Source organism: Ornithorhynchus anatinus, chromosome 14, assembly GCF_004115215.2.
Source record: "Ornithorhynchus anatinus isolate Pmale09 chromosome 14, mOrnAna1.pri.v4, whole genome shotgun sequence".
Lineage (NCBI taxonomy): Eukaryota > Metazoa > Chordata > Mammalia > Monotremata > Ornithorhynchidae > Ornithorhynchus > Ornithorhynchus anatinus.
In genome coordinates, this window is record NC_041741.1 from 14,778,631 (window position 1) to 14,799,269 (window position 20,639).

A 20,639-nucleotide genomic window follows, 5' to 3' on the forward strand; every position below is an offset into this window, starting at 1 on the left:
GCCGGGATGTACTCTGACTCCCAAGCCCATGCTCTTTCCACTAAGCCACGATTTTCTTAAAATACTTACTATCAGTATTTTAGATTAATCCTCCTTGAAGTCAGGAGAAATAAAATAATATCCTTAGTATCTAGTAGGTAAAAAAATCTGCTGCTTCACAAAGAATGTCTGAGTCAACCTGAGGGCTTTATCTGAGGTCTCTGGCTAGACCTTCTGCCTCAGACTGTAGGCAGGGAATGAGCCCCAGAAGGTAGCTGCTACGCCCAGTACCCTAACGAAGACATATAGTCCAACACTGAACCAACACAGACCCTCCCCCTCCTCCCTGCTCTGCCACCCCCAGCATGGCTCAGTGAAAAGAGCCCGGGCTTTGGAGTCAGAAGTCATGGGTTCGAATCCCGGCTCTGCCACTTGTCAGCTGTGTGACTGTGGGCAAGTCACTTAACTTCTCTGTGCCTCAGTTACCTCATCTGTCAAATGGGGATTAAGACTGTGAGCCCCACATGGGACAACCTGATTCCCCTGTGTCTACCCCAGTGCTTAGAACAGTGCTCTGCACATAGTAAGCGTTTAACAAATACCAACATTATCATATAGTCAAGATCAGGGACGGCAGTAGGGCAGAAGACACAGAGAAGAGGAAAGATGAAGCAAAGGAATGGAGGAGGACTGCGGTCAGGAGGGACTGTCAATTCATGGAATATAAAACAAAAAAAAATATGCACACTAGATATGAAGTGTATTACTTCAAAAGAGAATCGACATCCTCTTAAATAGCAATTCATCAGAAGTACTGAGGGAACCAAAATAGCAATGGTGTGTGGTTAAAAGGACTAAAGAAAATTTTAGAATAAACCACAGTTCTCTACACACAGTAAGCACTCAAATATGAAAGATGGATGGATTACTCTTGTACTTCTCCATAATTAAGTTTTGGTTCCCAACTCACCTAGAGATAGCAAATGCCATCTTAGCTGTTTCCCATGGATTCAGGTTGGCACCATGGTTCTTTTTAGCTCCTGTAGAATTTTAATCCCCCTAAGATTCAAACACAAGGGCTCTGTCCTACCTGATTTGCTTATATCTATCCTAGTGCTTAATACAGCACCTGGCATATAATTAGCACTTAAATACTATAAAAAGAAAACTAGAATTAGTAGATATGATCCTGCCTTCAAGGCGTTTATAATCTTGTGGATGAGAAAAACACGACAATAAATTACACATGAGGAAGAAGGATCAGGAGATGAATTAGCATTTGAGTAATGTTATGCAAAAAACATATAGAAGTGCTATGATGACTTAGTGGAAAGAGCACGGGCTTTGGAGTCAGAGGTCATGGGTTCGAATCCCGGCTCAGCCACTTGTCAGCTGTGTGACTTTGGGCGAGTCACTTAACTTCTCGGTGCCTCAGTTATCTCATCTGTAAAATGGGGATTAAGACTGTGAGCCCCACGTGGGACAACCGGATTCCCCTATGTCTACCCCAGCGCTTAGAACAGTGCTCGGCACATAGTAAGCGCTTAACAAATACCAACATTATTATAGAGAAGCAGCATGGCTCAGTGGAAAGAGCACGGGCTTTGGAGTCAGGGCTCATGAGTTCGAATCCCAGCTCTGCCACTTGTCGGCTGTATGACTGTGGGCGAGTCACTTAACTTCTCTGTGCCTCAGTTCCCTCATCTGTAAAATGGGGATTAAGACTGTGAGCCCCACGTGGGACAACCTGATTCCTCTATGTCTACCCCAGCGCTTAGAACAGTGCTCGGCACATAGTAAGCGCTTAACAAATACCAACATTATTACTTAGAATATTTAAGTGTGTATATGGTACAGAGGGGCGGCAGTGAATATTGAAACCATCTGAGATGACAAGAGCAGAAATTAATTGGGAAAGGACTCCTGAAGGAAACATGATTTGAGCAGGGCTTTTGAAGTTGGGGAGAGCTGCATATTGAAGGCAAAGAATGTTTCTGGCGGGAGGAAAGATGTGAGCAAGTCCAGGAGCAGCAGAGGTGAGAATGAGATGTAGTGGGTAGGATAGCTTAGTGAGGAATGGAGAATAAAAGGCTTGGTGTAGTAAGAGAAGTGAATGGTTAAGAAGGAGAGATCTGATTGAGTTCCTTAAAGCCATGGTTTTGAAGCAGTGTGGAGTGGGCAGTAATAAGGAACGGGTTGGAGTGGATGGGATTATGTATATGGTTCCAGCGGTAGCACTATGTCCCCTTTTCACAAATCAAGTCTCCAGAGACACATCCAAGAATGAGTTCTCTCTGCGGCTGAACAGCCTGACAGTTGCAGACACTGCCCTGTATTCCTGTGCCAGATACACAGTATACAGAAGAGAGTGTGAGCCCAGACACAATCCTTCCCCTGCAGGCAGCCAGGAGGAGGCTGGGCAGCAGGGGAGCTCAGGACCAACTGAGCACAAGGAGCCCAGTTCCAGGAGCAGGTGGAGAGCGAGGCAGAAAAGGAATTTCTCTTCAATACCTGTGGTTTCCTCTCCCTGCTCAGTGCACAGCTTTCCCCAGGGGCCATCCCCTCCTTCCCGACCCGCAACATGCATTGCTCTGAGTGCAAACCGGAGGAGAGAAATTTCTCATTTCCATCCAACCTCAGTCAGGACATTTTCTACTGAATGAATCCTCTCCATGTTGGTCTCTTCTGGGAACCCCCTGGATAGCTTCAGAGAGTTGTTTCACAAACTTTGCTGCCTGTTATCCCAGTTTTGATTTATGACTCAGCACTTCTGCAGTTCCAGATTATGAGAAACCATACAGGTTCTGTAACCTGCTGGCATTGGTTTCTAGGTCTAGGTCCTACAACCTTCTGGGATGTGCAGTTCAGTCTCTCCAAAATGCTGGGCATTAGTAACAAACCCAATAACAAAGCTAAAATGACCAATTTTGCCTCACTGACCTTCCCAAACCACAGAACTGGAATGTATTTCCCTAAAACACCAGGCATGCCCAATATTCCTAAAGCTTTTCCTCACCCTCCATAATCATCTGGGATCTTTGTATACTACCCAGTGAGAGCTATTTCTCTCCAGTCTAACAAAATTCATATCGTAGAAGCATTGAAGAATCCCAAAGAGTGTACTGAACATAGATATTATTTTGCTAAAGTTTCCCAATGGCGTCATCCTGAACCTTCAAGAAGCAAGAGCAGATGATCCAAGTTTTAATCTGGGCTCTGTTGCTTCTCTGTTGTAGGACCTTGGAACACCACTTCGCCTTATTTCCCTCATATGTAAATTGAGTATTAAATATCAGTTCCCCGACATTTTTTAAAATATTATTTGTGAAGAGCTTAATTTATGCCAGGTATCATACTAAGCACTGGACTAGATGAAACCTTAGCTCATTGTAAGCAGGAAATGTGTCTGTTTATTGTTATACTCTACTCTCCAATCACTTACTACAGTGCTCTACACACAGTAGGTGCAGAATAAATAAAAATGAATGAATACAAACTAATCAAATTCAAATTCATCAAATTACAGTCCAGATCTCACTTGGGGTTCAAGGTCTTAATCTCCATTTTACGGAGGAGGTGACTGAGGCACAGAGAAGTTAAATGACTTACTCAAGGTTAGACAGCAGACAAGTGGAGGAGCAGGGATTAGAACTAGGTCTTTCTGACTCCCAGATCCTGACCCTATCCACTAGGCAGCACAACGTCATTTGCCTCTTGACTGTAAGCCCCACTGTGCCGGTCTCACCTTTACACACAAGATCTGCCCTTTCCTCTCCACCCAAATGGCTACCTTACTGCTACAGGCTCTTGTTATATCCCGGCTAGACTGCTGTGTAAGCCTTCTCCCTGATCTCCCTTCCTCCTCTCTCGCCTCGCTCCAGCCTATTCTTCACTCCACTGCCCGGCTCATCTTCCTGCAGAAACGATCTGGGCACGTCACTCCCCTTCTTAAACACCTCCAGTGGTTGCCTATCAACCTCCGCCCCAAACAAAAACTCCTCACTGTAGGCTTCAAGGCTCTCCATCACCATACCCCTTCCTACCTCTCCTCCCTTCTCTCTTTCTCCCACCCACCCCGCACGCTCCGCTCCTCTGCCGCCCACCTCCTCACCGTCCCTTGGTCTTGCCTATCCCGCCGCTGACCCCTGGGCCACGTCCTCCTGTGGTTCTGGAACATCCTCCCTCCTCACCCCCGACAATCTAATTCTCTTCCCCTCTTCAAATCCCTACTTAAAGCTCACCTCCTCCAAGAGGCCTTCCCAGTCTGAGCTCCCCCCTTTTTCCCTCTGTTCCCTCTACCCGCCCTTCACCTCTCCGCAGCTAAACCCTCTTCTCCCCCCTTTCCTTCTCCTGTCCCACCCCCTCAGCACTGTACTTTACCGCTCAACTGTATATATCTTTATCACCCCATTTATTTTGTTTAATGAGATGTACATCACCCTGATTCTATTTAGTTGCCATTGTTTTTATGAGATGTTCTTCCCCTTGACTCTATTTATTGCCATTGTTCTTGTCTGCCCATCTCCCCCGATTAGACTGTCAGCCCGTCAAAGGGCAGGGACTGTCTCTATTTGTTGACGACTTGTACATTCCAAGCGCTTAGTACAGTGCTCTGCACATAGTAAGCGCTCAATAAATACTACTGAATGAATGAATGCTTAGACTTATTGTTTGATCATCTTGTTCTACTCCAGCATCTAGTCCGGCCCTAATCAAATTGTAAGCAATTGGCAGATACTACAATTATTTTTTATAACATAACTGTCAGTATTTTAGATTAATCCCCCTTGCAGCGGGAAGAAAGCTAATCCTTAAAAACAAACAACATCCTTAGTATCTAGCTGGTAAAAAAACAAAAACAAAAAACTATTGCCTCACAAACATGCTTGAGTCAATCTCAAGGCTTTATCTGAGGGCTCTGGCTGGTCCTTCTGCCTGAGGCAGTAGGCAGGGAATGAACTCCAGGAGGTGGCTGGTGTGTTCTTATACAGAAGAGGAGATGCAAATGGGGCCCCTCCAGCCCTGATTTAAAGCCAGAATGGCCCCTGCAGCTCTGTGCCATTCCCTTCCTGCCACCAGAACTGTTCCCACAGCTCTCACCATGCAGTCTGCCTTCAGTCTGCTTTCTGTCCTCACCCTGCTCCAAGGTAATTGGGGAAAGATGTGAGACATGGATAATTTGTGTGTTTGGGTGTGTGTGTAACTGTTCTCATGATCCATGCTGTCTCTGTTTACAGGTGTCCAGGGTGATGTCCAGCTGGTGGAGTCCGGCGGAGACCTGAGACAGCCCGGGGGGTCTCTGCACCTCTCCTGTAAAGCCTCCGGATTCTCCTTCAGTAGCAACTACTACATGAGCTGGGTCCGCCAGGCTCCGGGGAAGGGGCTCGAATGGGTCGCAGGTATATGTACCAGCGGTGGCAGCACATACTATGCAGACTCTGTGAAAGGCCGATTCACCATCTCCAAGGACAACGCCAACAGCCTGGTTCATCTGCAGATGAACAGCCTGAAAACCGAGGACACGACCCTTTATTACTGTGCGAGAGACACAGTGAGAGAAACCACATTCTGAGCCTGTCAGAAACCCAGGGAGGATTCCTGGGCTGCAGCTGCCTGGGGGAGCAGAGCAGCAGAGACCACAGACAACAGCCCCAGCCTGGATTTCCCATCTTCCCTCTCAATGATTACTAAAAGCCCCTTATTTTACACGTTCTAACATTTGCACAAGAGGTAAACCTTTTTCCTCTTAAGGGTGAAACATTCCTTAAGAATTTCTCCTCTGTTCAATTTCTATTTAAGCATATTTAATTTCTGATGCTCAAAAGAAACAACAAAAGACTGAAAGTCAAAAATTCTGAAATAGGAGAGAGTCCAGTGATTCATCATGGTATGGAGGCTATTGTTACTAATGAAACACATCCTAACAACACATTTAATCAACTTTGCTAATGAACACTGCACTTTCCTTCTCTGAATTTCACCTAATTCTGAGATGGTCTCTCTCAGAAGGACATGTAGAGCTAGAAGCAGAAAGTGTGAGAGAGTTAGTATAAGAGAAACAGAAGAGACAACAAAACTGGGTAAAATGTACTTATTGATCCATAAAGTTTCAATAGGTTATTGGTTATTTCATGAAACCTTTTGTGAAGGTTTTATCATTGAAGATGAAATAGATGATACCAGAATGAATGGAAACAGAATCCAAGCAATCAGTAGTATTTCTTAATCAACAATAAAAAAATTGCATTTATTGAGCATTTACTGTGCCCAATATTCCTATAACTTTTCCTCACCCTGCATAATCATCTGAAATCTTTGTATACTACCCAGTGAAAGATATTTCTCTCCAGTCTAACAAAATTCATATAGTACAAGCACTGAGGAATCCCAAAGAGTGTCTTGAACATAGATATTATTTTGCTGAAGCTTCCCAATGGCATCATCCTGAACCTTAAAGAAGCAAGAGCAGATGACCCAAGTTTTAAGCTGGGTTCTGTTGCTTCTCTGTTGTGGGACCTTGGAACACCACTTCGCCTCATTTTCCCTCATATGTAAATTGGGTATTAAATATCAGTTCCCCGACCTTTTTTAAAATATTATTTGTGAAGAGCTTAACTTGTGCCAGGTACCATACTAAGCACTGGACTAGATGCAACCTTAGCTCATTGTAAGCAGGAAATGTTTCTGTTTATTGTTATACTATACTCTCCAATCACTTACTACAGTGCTCTACACAAAGTAGGTGCTGAATAAATAAGAATGAATGAATACAAACTAATCAAATTCAAACATCAAATTACAGTCCATATCCCACTTGGGGTTCAAGATCTTAATCTCCACTTTGCAAAGGAGGTGATTGAGGCACAGAGAAGTTAAATGACTGACCCAAGGTTAGACAGCAGACAAGTGGAGGAGCAGGGATTAGAATTTAGGTTTTTCTGTATCCCAAATCCAGACCCTATCCACTAGGCTGCACAACGTCATTCGTCTCTTGACTGTAAGCCCCTCTGTGCTTAGACTTATTGTTTGATCATCTTGTTCTACTCCAGCATCTAGTCCGGCCCTAATCAAATTGTAAGCAAGTAGCAGATACCACAATTATTTTTCTTAACATAACTGTCAGTATTTTAGATTAATCCCCTTTGCAGTGGGAATAAAGCCAATAATATCCTTAAAAACAAACAACATCTTTAGTATCTAGCTGGTAAAAAAACAAAAACAAAAACCTGTTCCTTCACAAACACACCTGAATCAATCTCAAGGCTTTATCTGAGGGCTCTGACAGCAGGCAGGGAATGAACTCCAGGAGGTGTCTGGTGTGTTCTTTATACAGAAGAGGAGATGCAAATGGGGCCCCTCCAGCCCTGATTTAAAATCAGAATGGCCCCTGCAGCTCTGTGCCATTCCCTTCCTGCCACCAGAACTGTCCCCACAGCTCTCACCATGTAGTCTGCCTTCAGTCTGCTTTCTGTCCTCACCCTGCTCCAAGGTAATTGGGGAAAGATGTGAGATATGGATAATTTGTGTTTGGGTGTGTGTGTAACTGTTCTCATGATCCATGCTGTCTGTTTCCAGGTGTCCAGGGTGATGTCCAGCTGGTGGAGTCCGGCGGAGACCTGAGACAGTCCGGGGGGTCTCTGCGCCTCTCCTGTAAAGCCTCCGGATTCTCCTTCAGTAGCAGCTACGGGATGAGCTGGGTCCGCCAGGCTCTAGGGAAGGGGCTCGAGTGGGTTGCAGCTATATATACCAGCAGTGGCAAAACATACTATGCAGACTCTGTGAAAGGCCGATTCACCATCTCCAAGGACAATGCCAACAGCCTGGTTCATCTGTAGATGGACAGCCTGAAAACCGAGGACACGGCCCTTTATTACTGCGCGAGACACAGTGAGAGAAACCACATCGTAAGCCTGTCAGAAACCCAGAGAGGATTCCTGTTTAAATTCTATCTGAGAATATTTTCTGATTTCAACTGAAACAAGACTGCAAATCTAAAGCAAAGAAATAGAAATAGTACAGTGACTCATCATAGTATGGAAGCTTCTGTTGCTAACGAAACATATCCAAATAGCACATTCAATCAACCCTACTACCTAGCACTGCATTTTTCTTCTCAGAAATTCACATTATTTTGCAATGAGAAGGGCATCCCTGAGAAGCACTCAATAAATATGACAAATTGATTGACTATTCTTGACCTTGACCATTATTCAGTTTTGATTCCCAACTCTCCCAGATGTAGCAATCACCCACTTAACCTACTTCTTGGATTCAAGCTGATGGTGAGGTTCTTTTTAGCCCCACTAGGAGTCATTTATCTCCTTGGATCACTTGCATTGGCCAGATAAGAGAGAAAAAGCCTTCCTTCTCTGGAGCTTTATGAACCTTTCTGTCATCTTCACCTCCAATGCCACGCTGCCCACACCCTATCTCTGGAATTGGCTGAACTCCAGCTAATGTCATTAGGTGGATTGTCCCTCCCAGATGATAGGCATTGATATACAGGGAGTTTCACTTAGGCAAGATGTGGGAAGTCTGTGCTGAGCTGCTGATTCAGGCTGCACTTCACCTATTTCAGGCCTTTAACTGTCTGGACAGACCATGGCACAGGAGCCTTGGGGGTTTTGTGAGCTAGGTAGAACCTTGAGCCTGTCAGAAACCCGGAGAGGATTCCTGAACTGCAGGTAGCCGGGGGAGCAGAGCAACAGAGACCACAGACAAGCCCTATCCTGGATTTCCCCCTTCCACCTCACCGATTAAGAGACATACCTTAAGAATTTTTCCCCAGTTTAAATTCTATCTGAGCATATTTTCTGATTACAACTGAAACAAGACTGCAAATCTAAAACAAAGAAATAGAAATAGTAGTGACTCATCATAGTAGGGAAGCTACTGTTGCTAATGAAACATATCCAAATAGCACATTTAAATCAACTCTACTAACTAGCACTGCATTTTTCTTCTCAGAATTTCACATTATTTTGTGATGAGAAGGGCATCCCTGAGAAGTGCAGGTACTAGCAAGATGCAGAAAATCTGAAAGAGTTGGTATAAGAGAAACAGATGAGATCACAAAACTGGGTTAAATGTACCTATTGATCCAAAAATGTTTTCCTAAGTTATTGCTTGGTTATTTCATGAAACCTGTTGTGAAGGGTTTATCATTGAAGACCAAGTAGATGCCACCAGAATGAATGGTAATTGAATCCAATCTATCAGTAGTATTTATTAATCAATCCATCAATTAATCATATCCTTGGTTTAATGGATAGAACACAGGTCTGGAAGTTAGAAGGGCTTACGTTCTAATCTGGGCTCCACAATTTGTCTATGTGACCTTGAGCAAATTAGTTCATTTCTCTGTGCCTCACTTACCTCATCTGTAAAATAGGGATTGAGGCTGTGAGTCCCAAGTGAAATAGGGACTGTGCCCAACTTGTTTTACATGCATCCATCTCAGTGCTTAGTTCAGTGCCTGGCACATAGTAAGCATATAACAAACACTTCAATCTATACTGTTGTATAAATACTATAACTATAACTTATAATATTGTATAAGTATGTACAATACTTTAACAATTATTATTAATGCTTACTGGTTGCAGAGCACTGAACTAAGTGCTTGGGAGAATACAATATAACACTATGAAAGACACACTCCCTGCCCACAAGAAGCTTACAGTCTAGAGGGGGAGACAGACATTAATATAAATTACAGATACATACATAAGTGCTGTGGGGTTGCCGGAGGGGAATAAAGGAAGCGAGTCAGGGTAATGCAGAAGGGAGTGGAAGAAAAGGAAACGAAGGCAATTACTCCTTGAAGAGGCTGTCTTTGTTTTTAAGGACTGTCCCTGTATCTCCCTGTCTCCAAACAGCTTCAGCTCAAGGGCACTGATTTCTATTTTAATTGCTGCACCGCCCAGTGTCACTTTTATTAGAGGTGGTGCTTGGCTCTGTCTTAACATCATGGATTCTCCCCTTCCCGTGCACATATGTCCCATTTGGGTTCCTCATACAACAGCCATTTGTGCAACCTGCTAGCATCCATTCTCCACACATGGCCAGCCTATGATGCTGGAGAGCATCAAATTCAGGTGACATTTCTTTCCCCGTTACTACCACAGTCTCAATTAGTAATGTTCCCAAATTTATGCTGTCCTTCTTCACTTTTTTTATGGATTTGTCTCTCTGTGCATTGTAGGATAGTGTTCTGCCTAGGTCAGAGGCTTCAGAAGTCTGGTAGAAGTCTGGTACAGCTTCCAGGTGTAGACTGATGTACAGACTCAGTTTCCTTCAAGTTTCATTCGGTCCTATTGTGCTGCTGACATTGAAATGACTGATAATGATCTGTGAGTCTTGGTCATGTCCCAGGGTACAGACATCAGCACAAAGCAGTTCCAAGTACCATACTAAACTGGCTGTGTTTCCAAGGGAGATGGAAATATACTCTTTCCCCAGCTTCCTTGAGACTTCTTTCATTCTCTACATGCATTAAGCACATAATACGACTGAATGAAATTCTTGACCAAGAACATGAAACAGGTTAAGACCAGTAATCATTTTACTCTGATGCTGGGGCAGAGAGTGCTACTAAGGGCACTTCCAACAAAACCCACTTCTACTTGACTTACTTAAGCCTTTATCTCTTTGTGAGTCTCTATTTTTTCATCTGTGAAATGGCATATTTTTTGTTTGCCAGAGTTTCTTTTAGAAGGTCACAGAAATTGAGGGGAAAAGATGACCGGAGCCAGTGGGGACTCCTGATGCTAAAGGAGCTGTATGAAGCGCCAGGATGCTGATGGAATTTCAAACTCAGTATAATTCAGGCCCCAGGCACAGAGCTCTTCCCATCCATAAGGAGAGCAGAACTCCTCTGTACAAATCTCTGTGAGGTTCCCAGGTGAAATATCGGCAGACCCCACGGTGGGGAGTGTCAGTCTCTCCCCTGACCCTGGGCTGGAGTCTCTGGGAAAGACATGGTTTCCCTGGTCAAGAAGAACATGAAATCCTGGTGGTTGCTCCTGTTCCTGCTGGCAGCTCCCACCTGTGAGTCTCTGTGAGACTTCAGAGAGCAGCAGATGGGGGGCAGGTCTCTACTGTGCAGTTCACTGTGTCTCTCCTTGTTCCCAGGGTGCTGTCCCAGGTGCAGCTGGTAGAATCTGGCCCAAGAATGGTGAAGCCCAGAGAGATCTTCAGACTCTCCTGTGCTGTCTCCCTTGTCTGCAATTATAGACAGTAGTAGCTGGTGGCACTAGATGGGAATGCCAATGGGGGGAGAGCCTGGAGTGGATGGTTTATACAGGATGTAATGAAAGCACTGATTCTGATCCATCTATAAAGGATAGCAACTCCATCTCACGAGACTCATGAGTTCTCACTGCAACTGAGCAAGCTAACACACACACAGGTATTACTGTGCTGGAATCACAGTTGAGGGCAGCGAGTGTGAGCCCAGACAGGAACTTCCCCTGCAGATGGTCAGGAGGAGGTTGGACAGGTCAGGAGGAGCTGGGCAGCAGGGGGAGCTCAGGATCCACCGAGAACCAGGAGCCCAGTTGTAGGAGCAGGTGGAGAGTAAGGCAGAGAAGGAGTTTCTGTCCTGAGCCTGCAGTTTGCTCTCGCTGCCCGGCTGCCCGGCGTACAGCTTTCCCCAAGGGACAACCCCCTCCTTCCTGACCCGTGATATACACTGCTCTGAGAGCAGCACAGAAAGGAGAAAAATCTCATTTCCATTCAGCCTCATTCAGGACATTGTTTATTGAATGGATCCTCTCCATGTTGGTCTCTTCCTGGGCAACCCTGGATAATATCAGTTAGTTATTTCCCATACTTTGCTTCCAGATACCTGAGTTCTGCTTGGTGACTGAGCACTTCTTCTGCAGTTCCAGATTATGGGACATCATACCGGTTCTGTAACCTGCTGAGATCAGCTTTAAGCTTGCGGTGCTTCAGCTTTCTGGGATGTGTAGTTCAGAACCCCAAAACTCCTGAGCATTTGAAGCACCTAGACTTTAGGGCTGATGCCAACAGGCATCAAAAGCCATGTGGCATCTTGTAACCCAGCACTGCAGCTCAGTAACAATTCCTAAACGATCAGTTTTGGCTCATGTACCTCCCTGCACCGTAGAACTGGAAAAGTATTTCCATGAAACACCACACATGCTCAGTACTCTTATAATTTTTCCTCATCCTCTGTAATCACTTGAAGCAGCATGGCTCAGTGAAAAGATCACAGGCTTGGGAGTCAGAGGTCATGGGTTCCAATCCCAGCTCTGTCACATGTCAGCTGTGTGATTGTGGGCAAGTCACTTCACTTTTCAGTGCCTCAGTGGCCTCATCTGTAAAATGGGGATTAAGACTGTGAGCCTCACACGGGGCAACATGATTACCCTGTATCTACCTCAGCGCTTAGAACAGTGCTCTGCACATAGCAAGCACTTAACAAATACCAAAATTATTATTTGTGCTTTCTTTATATTACCCAATGACAGATACTTCTCCCCAGTCTAACAAAACTCAGATGGTAAATGCATTTGTGGAATCAAATTTCCCAAAGAGCATATGGAACATATCTTGCTAAAGTTTCCCGATGGTGTCATCCTGAACCCTAAAGAAGCAAGACCAGAGGGCCCAGGTTTTAATCTGGGTTCTCCCACTTCTCTGCTGTGGGACCTTGGAAAATCACTTTCCCTTAGTTTCCTCATCTGTAAATTGGGAATTAAATATCAGTTCCCCCACTTTTTTAAAATGGTATTTGTTAAGAGCTTACTATGTGCCAGGTACTGTACTTAGCCCCAGGGTAGGTACGAGCTAAGCTCATTATGGGCAGGGAATGCTTTGGCTTATTGTTATACTGTATTCTCCCAAGCACTTAGTACAGTCCTCTGCAAACAGTAAATACTTAAGAAATATGATTGAATGAATGAATGCAATGTAATCAGTTTACAGTTCATGTCCCAAATGGAGCGCACAGTCTCAATCCCATTTTACAGATGAGGTGACTGAGGCATAGAAAAGTTAAGGTTACACAGCAGATAAGTGGAGAAGCTGGGATTAGAACCCAAGTCCACCTGACTCCCAGGTCCATGATTTATTCACTAGGCCACTCTACTTTCCACCTCTTTTGACTCTAAGCCCAAATGTACTTAGAGTGTAATTATCTACTCTAGCTCCTAGTCCAGTACTTATCAAATAGTAAGCACATAAGAGATATAATAATTATTTTACTTAACATTACTATCAGTATTGTAGATTAATCCCCATTGCAGCCAAGAGAAAGGGTCTCCTCAAGAGCAAATAATATCCTTAGTATCCAGTAGATATAAAATCTGCTGCTTCACAATCCTGCTCAAGTCAATCTCAAGGTTAGGGGCTTTGTCTGGGGACTCTGGCTGGTCCTTCTGTCTGAGACAGAGGACAGGAAATGAGCCCCAGGAGGCTGCTGTTATGCACTTATAGAGAGGAGAAGATGCAAATGTGGCTCCTCCAGCCCTGATTAAAGCCCTAAGGACACCTGTCCATGCAGCCCTGGGAGAAGAGCCCCAGCCCTTCTGTCTGTGCTGAACCCCTCCTGTCCCCAGAACTGTCCCCACAGCCCTCAGCATGCAGTCTGCCCTCACGTTGGTTTCCATCCTGACCCTGCTTCAAGGTAATTGAGGAGAAATGTGAGAGATACGGAATTTTTTTTTTGTGTGTGTGTGAAACTGTTCTCATGATCCATGCTGTCTCTGTTTACAGGTGTCCAGGGTGATGTCCAGCTGGTGGAGTCCGGTGGAGACCTGAGACAGCCCGGGGGGTCTCTGCGCCTCTCCTGTAAAGCCTCTGGATTCTCCTTCAGTAGCAATTACTGGATGAGCTGGGTCCGCCAGGCTCCAGGGAAGGGGCTCGAGTGGGTCGCAAGTATAGCTACCAGCAGTGGCAGCACATACTATGCAGACTCTGTGAAAGGCCGATTCACCATCTCCAAGGACAACGCCAACAGCCTGGTACATCTGCAGATGAACAGCCTGAAAACCGAGGACACGGCCCTTTATTACTGTGCGAGAGACACAGTGAGAGAAACCACATCGTAAGCCTGTCAGAAACCCAGGGAGGATTCCTGGGCTGCAGCTGTCTGGAGGAGCAGAGCAGCAGAGACCACAGACAACAGGCCCAGCCTGGATTTCCCATCTTCCCTCTCAATGATTACTAAAAGCCCCTTATTTTACACGTTCTAACATTTGCACAAGAGGTAAACATTTTTCCTCTTAAGGGTGAAACATTCCTTAAGAATTTCTCCTCTGTTCAATTTCTATTTAAGCATATTTATTTTCTGATGCTCAAATAAAACAACAAAAGACTGAAAGTCAAAAATTCTGAAATAGGAGAGAGTCCAGTGATTCACCATGGTATGGAGTCTATTGTTACTAATGAAACACATCCTAAGAACACATTTAATCAACTTTGCTAATGAACACTGCACCTTCCTTCTCTGAATTTCACCTCTAATTTTGCGATGGTCTCTCTGAGAAGGGCATGTAGAGCTAGAAGCAGAAAGTGTGAGAGAGTTAGTATAAGAGAAATTAAAGAGGCAACAAAACTGGGTACAATGTACTTACTGATCCATAAAGTTTTAATAACTTATTGGTTATTTTATGAAACCTGTTGTGAAGGGTTTATCAGTGAAGAGGAAACAGATGACACCAGACTGAATGGAAACAGCATCCAAGCAATCAGTAGTATTTCTTAATCAGCAATCAATCATCAATCACATTTATTGAGCATTTACTGTGCCCAATATTCCCATAACTTTTCCTCACCCTCCATAATCATCTGGGATCTTTGTATACTACCCAGTGAAAGATATTTCTCTCCAGTCTAACAAAATTCATATCGTAGAAGCATTGAGGAATCCCAAAGAGTGTATTGAACATAGATACCATTTTGCTAAAGTTTCCCAATGGCATCATCCTGAACCTTAAAGAAGCAAGTGCAGATGACTCAAGTTTTAATCTCGGTTCTGTTGCTTCTCTGTTGTGGGACCTTGGAACACCACATCACCTCATTTTCCCTCATATGTAAATTGGGTATTAAATAACAGTTCCCCGACCTTTTTAAAATATTATTTGTGAAGAGCTTAACTTATGCCAGGTACCGTACTAAGCACTGGACTAGATGCAACCTTAGCTCATTGTAAGCAGGAAATGTGTCTGTTTATTGTTATACTATACTTTCCAATCACTTATTACAGTGCTCTACACAAAGTAGGTGCTGAATAAATAAGAATGAATGAATACAACCTAATCAAATTCAAACTCATCAAATTACAGTCCATATCCCACTTGGTGTTCAAGGTCTTGATCTCCATTTTACAGAGGAGGTGATTGAGGCACAGAGAAGTTAAATGACTGACCCAAGGTCCTGCAGACAAATGCAGGAGCAGGGATTAGAATTTAGGTCTTTCTGACTCTCAGATCCAGACCCTATCCACTAAGCGGCTCAACGTCATTCGTCTCTTGACTGTAAGCCCCACTGTGCTTAGACTTATTGTTTGATCATCTTGTTCTACTCCAGCATCTAGTTCGGCCCTAATCAAAATGTAAGCAATTAGCAGATACCACAATTATTTTTCTTAACATAACTGTCAGTATTTTAGATTAATTCACCTTGCAGTGGGAAGAAAGCCAATAATATCCTTAAAAACATACATCCTTATTATCTAGTTGGTTTAAAAGAAAACAACAAAAACTGTTGCTTCACAAACATGCCTGAGTCAATCTCAAGGCTTTATCTGAGGGCTCTGGCTGGTCCTTCTGCCTGAGGCAGTAGGCAGGGAATGAACTCCAGGAGGTGGCTGGTATGTTCTTATACAGAAGTGGAGATGCAAATGGGGCCCTTCCAGCCGTGATTTAAAGCCAGAATGGCCCCTGCAGCTCTGTGCCATTCCCTTCCTGCCCCCAGAACTGTTCCCACAGCTCTCACCATACAGTCTGCCTTCAGTTTGCTTTCTGTCCTCACCCTGCTCCAAGGTAATTGGGGAAATATGTGAGACATGGATAATTTGAGTGTTTGGGGGTGTGCGTGTCTGTGGGTGTGTAACTGTTCTCTTGATCCATGCTGACTCTGTTTACAGGTGTCCAGGGTGATGTCCAGCTGGTGGAGTCCGGCGGAGACCTAAGACAGCCCGGGAGGTCCCTGCGCCTCTCCTGTAAAGCCTCCGGATTCTCCTTCAGTAGCAGCTACGGGATTAGCTGGGTCCGCCAGGCTCCAGGGAAGGGGCTCGAGTGGGTCGCAGGTATATGTACCAGCGGTGGCAGCACATACTATGCGGACCCTGTGAAAGGCCGATTCACCATCTCCAAGGACAACGCCAACAGCCTGGTTCATCTGCAGATGGACAGCCTGAAAACGGACGACACGGCCCTTTATTACTGTGCGAGAGACACAGTGAGAGAAACCACATCCTGAGCCTATCAGAAACCCGGAGAGGATTCTTGAACTGCAGCTAGCCGCGGGAGCAGAGCAACAGAGACCACAGACAAGCCCCATCCTGGATTTGCCACCTTCCACCTCACTGATTATTTAAAAATCCCTGAAAATTTACATGATCTAATATTTGATCAAGAAGCACAATTCTTTGTGAACCTTTTATTATTTTTTATGAGAGACATACCTGAAGAATTTTTCCCCAGTTTAAATTCTATTTGAGCATATTTTCTGATTTCAACTGAAACAAGCCTGCAAATCTAAAGCAAAGAAATAGAAATAGTACAGTGGCTCATTATAGTAGGGAAGCTACTGTTACTAATACAACATATCCAAATAACACATTTAATCAACTGTATTAACTAGCACTGCAATTTTCTTCTCAGAATTTCACATTATTTTGCAATGACAAGGGCATCCCTGAGAATTGCAGGTACTAGCAAGATGTAGAAAATCTGAAAGAGTTGGTATAAGAGAAACAGATGAGACCACAAAACTGAGTTAAATGTACCTATTGATCCAAAAACACTTTCCTAAGTTATTGGTTATTTCATGAAACCTGTTGTAAAGGGTTTATCACTGAAGACCAAGTAGATGCCACCAGAATGAATAGTAATTGAATCCAATCTATCAGTAGTATTTATTAATCAATCCATCAATTAATCATATCCATGGTGTAATGGATAGAACACAGGTCTGGAAGTTAGAAGGGCATAGGTTCTAATCTGGGCTTCACAATTTGTCTATGTGACCTTGAGCAAATTAGTTCATTTCTCTGTGCCTCACTTACCTCATCTGTAAAATAGGATTGAGGCTGTGAGTTCCAAGTGAAATAGGGACTGTGCTCAACTTGATTTACATGCATCCATCTCAGTGCTTAGTTCAGTGCCTGGCACAGAGTAAGCATAGTAACAAACACTTCAATCTATACTGTTGCATAAATACTACAATCTACACTACAATAATTTAACAATTATTAATAATGCTTACTGTTTGCAGAACCTTGAACTAAGTGCTTGGGAGAATACAATATAACACTATGAAAGATCCACTCCCTGCCCACAAGAAGCTTACAGTCTGTAGGAGGAGACAGACATTAATATAAATACATTACAGATACATAAGTGCTATGGGGTTGCTGGAGGGGAATAAAGGAAGCGAGTCAGGGTAATGCAGAAGGGAGTGGAAGAAAAGAAAACGAAGGCAATTACTGCTTGAAGAAGCTGTCTTTGATTTTAGGGACTGTCTCTGTATCTTCCTGTCTCCAAACAGCTTCAGCTGAAGGGCACTAATTTCTTTCCTTATTGCTGCACAGCCCAATGTCAATCTTAATAGAGGCGGTGCTTGGCTCTGTCTTAACATCATGGATTCTCCCCTTCCCGTGCACATATGTCCCATTTGGGTTCCTCATACAACAGCCATTTGTGCAACCTGCTAGCATCCATTCTCCACACATGGCCAGCCTATGATGCTGGAGAGCGTCAAATTCAGGTGACATTTCTTTCCCCGTTATTACCACAGTCTCAATTAGTAATGTTCCCCAATTTATGCTGTCCTTCTTCACTTTTTTATGGATTTGTCTCTCTGTGCACTGTGGGATCGTGTTCTGCCTTTGTCAGAGGCTTCAGAAGTCTTGGTAGTGTGAATAGTTTCCAGGTGTAGTCTGATGTACAGACTCAGTTTCCTTCAGGTTTCATTCAGTCCTATTGTGCTGCTGTCATTGAAATGACTGATAATCATCTGTGAGTCTTGGTCGTGTCCCAGGGCATAGACATCAGCACAAAGCAGTTCCAAATAGCATGCTAAACTGGCTGTGTTTCCGAGGGAGGTGGAAACATATTCTTTCCCCAGCTTCCTTGACACTTCTTTCATTCTCTGCATGCATTAAGCGCTTAATTAATACCATTGAATGAAATTCTTGACCAAGAACATGAAACAAGTTCAGACCAGTAATCATTTTTCTCCGATGCTGGGGCAGAGAGTGCTACTAAGGGCACCTCCAACAAAACCCACTTCTACTTGACTTACTTAAGCCTTTATCTCTTTGTGAGTCTCTATTTTTTCATCTGTGAAATGGCATATTTTCTGTTTGCCAGAGTCTCTTTTAGAAGGTCACAGAAATTGAGGGGAAAAGATGACTGGAGCCAGTGGGGACTCCTGACTCTAAAGGAGCTGTATGAAGCCCCAGGCTGATGATGTATTTTCAAACTCAGTATAATTCAGGCCCCAGGCACAGAGCTCTTCCCATCCATAAGGACAGCAGGACTGAGCCTTGTCATCGCTCGGACCCTTGGAGCCATTACCACATGGGCTCGGGATCTCTGCTCCCCTGGGGCTGCTTTTTGGCCGCTGACCGACTCATCCACGCCAGGACTGCCTCTCTCTCCTGGGAAGCTGAGCCTCGTCACCGCCCGGACCCTTGGAGCCATTACCACGTGGGCTCGGGATCTATGCTCCCCTGAGGCGCAACCTTGGCCTGCCTGGCCCTGATTCCTGACAAGCCCTTCACCTACCACTCGCCGACTCATCCGCGCCTCCACCGCTTCCCCCAGGGAGCTGCACCTTGGACCGCCCGGACCCACGCCTGCCTCATCTTTTCGCAACCTGGACCTCCGCACCCCCGCTCAAGGACTCCGACACTAAGGATCTTCCCGCCGGCCCCTCCCAGACCCTACAGACCCCTGCCACCAGCCTCCATTCTGTCCCCCTGCTCGGCCCTGAGGACATTGTGTCCCCCTGCTAGGGCCCGGGGACATTTTGCTCCCCAACCGCCTCCCCACCGGCAGCCCCCTGACTGAAGTGGCCATTTTGGGAAGGCCTCACTCCTCTTCCCCCGTGAGGTGATTCATCTCCCCCGCCCCCACCCCGGGCGACGATGTCCTTATTCTCACCGGGTTACCTTACCTTAGCCGCCGCCTATGCCCGCAACCCCCTCCAGACAACCTCAGGGCCCCCGCCACCATCTCAGAGACATTTGGTCATGAACTCCGGGACTCTCCCTGCCGCTAGCCGCTTGACTTTGAGTTTGATCAGGTCGACCCTTAATCAAGTTGACCCCCGACCCTGGTCATTGCCCGCTTATTAACACTATTGTATTGTATCATACTGTATCATGTTACTATATTACCGATTTCGCTTGTTATTGTCTATTGTTGTCAGTGCTGCTACCCACCTCTCTGGCCTCACCATGTTCCTCCACCCCCCCCCGACCCCTTCCTATCCTCTCCTTCCCCTTCCCCTCTCTCGCTCAGCTCTTTCCTGCTCTCTCCTCTGCCTCCTCCCCCCATTCTCTCCCCGGCCCTAGAACCCTGCTTTATCAGCGCCACCCCTCTTCCCCCTCCCCCTACTTTCCCCCCCACCAAACCCCCTCCTCCCGCCCTCCCCCCTTCCGTCTTCCCCACCCACGCCCCATCCCACTCCTCCTGTCCCACCGCCACCCCTCCTCCCCCTCTCCCCGTCCAGGGCCCCATCACCTCCTTCCCATCCAAACCCTCCCCTCCCCCTGCTCTTCCCCCTCCTCTTCCCCCCTTGCACCCACAGCTACTTTCAAGTGTGGCCTCTGGAACCCCCACTCCATTACAGGTAAACTACCTTAGAATTCCTTAACTCCCATTCTCTCATGGACCCCCTCCAATCTGGCTTCCGTCCCCTCCACTCTACCGAGACTGCTCTCTCTAAGGTCACCCATGACCTCCTTCTTGCCAAATCCAATGGATCCTACTCCATTCTGATCCTCCTTGACCTCTCTGCTGCCTTTGACACTGTTGACCATCCCCTCCTCCTCCATACCTTATCTCACCTTGGCTTCACGGACTCTGTCCTCTCCTGGTTCTCCTCTTACCTCTCTGGCCGGTCATTCTCGGTCTCCTACGCTGGAGCCTCCTCCCCCTCCCATCCTTTAACTGTTGGAGTTCCTCAAGGGTCAGTTCTTGGCCCTCTTCTGTTCTCTATTTACACTCACTCCCTCGGTGAACTCATTCGCTCTCACGGCTTTGACTACCATCTCTACGCAGATGACACGCAGATCTACATCTCCGCCCCTGTCCTCTCCCCCTCCCTTCAGGCTCGCATCTCCTCCTGCCTCCGGGACGTCTCCACCTGGATGTCTGCCCGCCACCTAAAACTCAACACGAGCAAGACTGAGCTCCTCATCTTCCCTCCCAAACCCGGTCCTCTCCCAGACTTCTCTATCA

General features: G+C 45.5%; 2 gene segments (V, D, J or C); both read left to right on the forward strand.

The window, feature by feature from the left end:
• The window catches only part of LOC100076640, a 343,932-nt gene that overhangs the window by 95,296 nt on the left and 227,997 nt on the right, over positions 1-20,639 (forward strand).
• Positions 13,504-14,921, forward strand: LOC100078477. The segment is given in 2 exon segments: positions 13,504-13,630; positions 13,720-14,921. Coding segments are annotated over 2 exon segments (381 nt in total).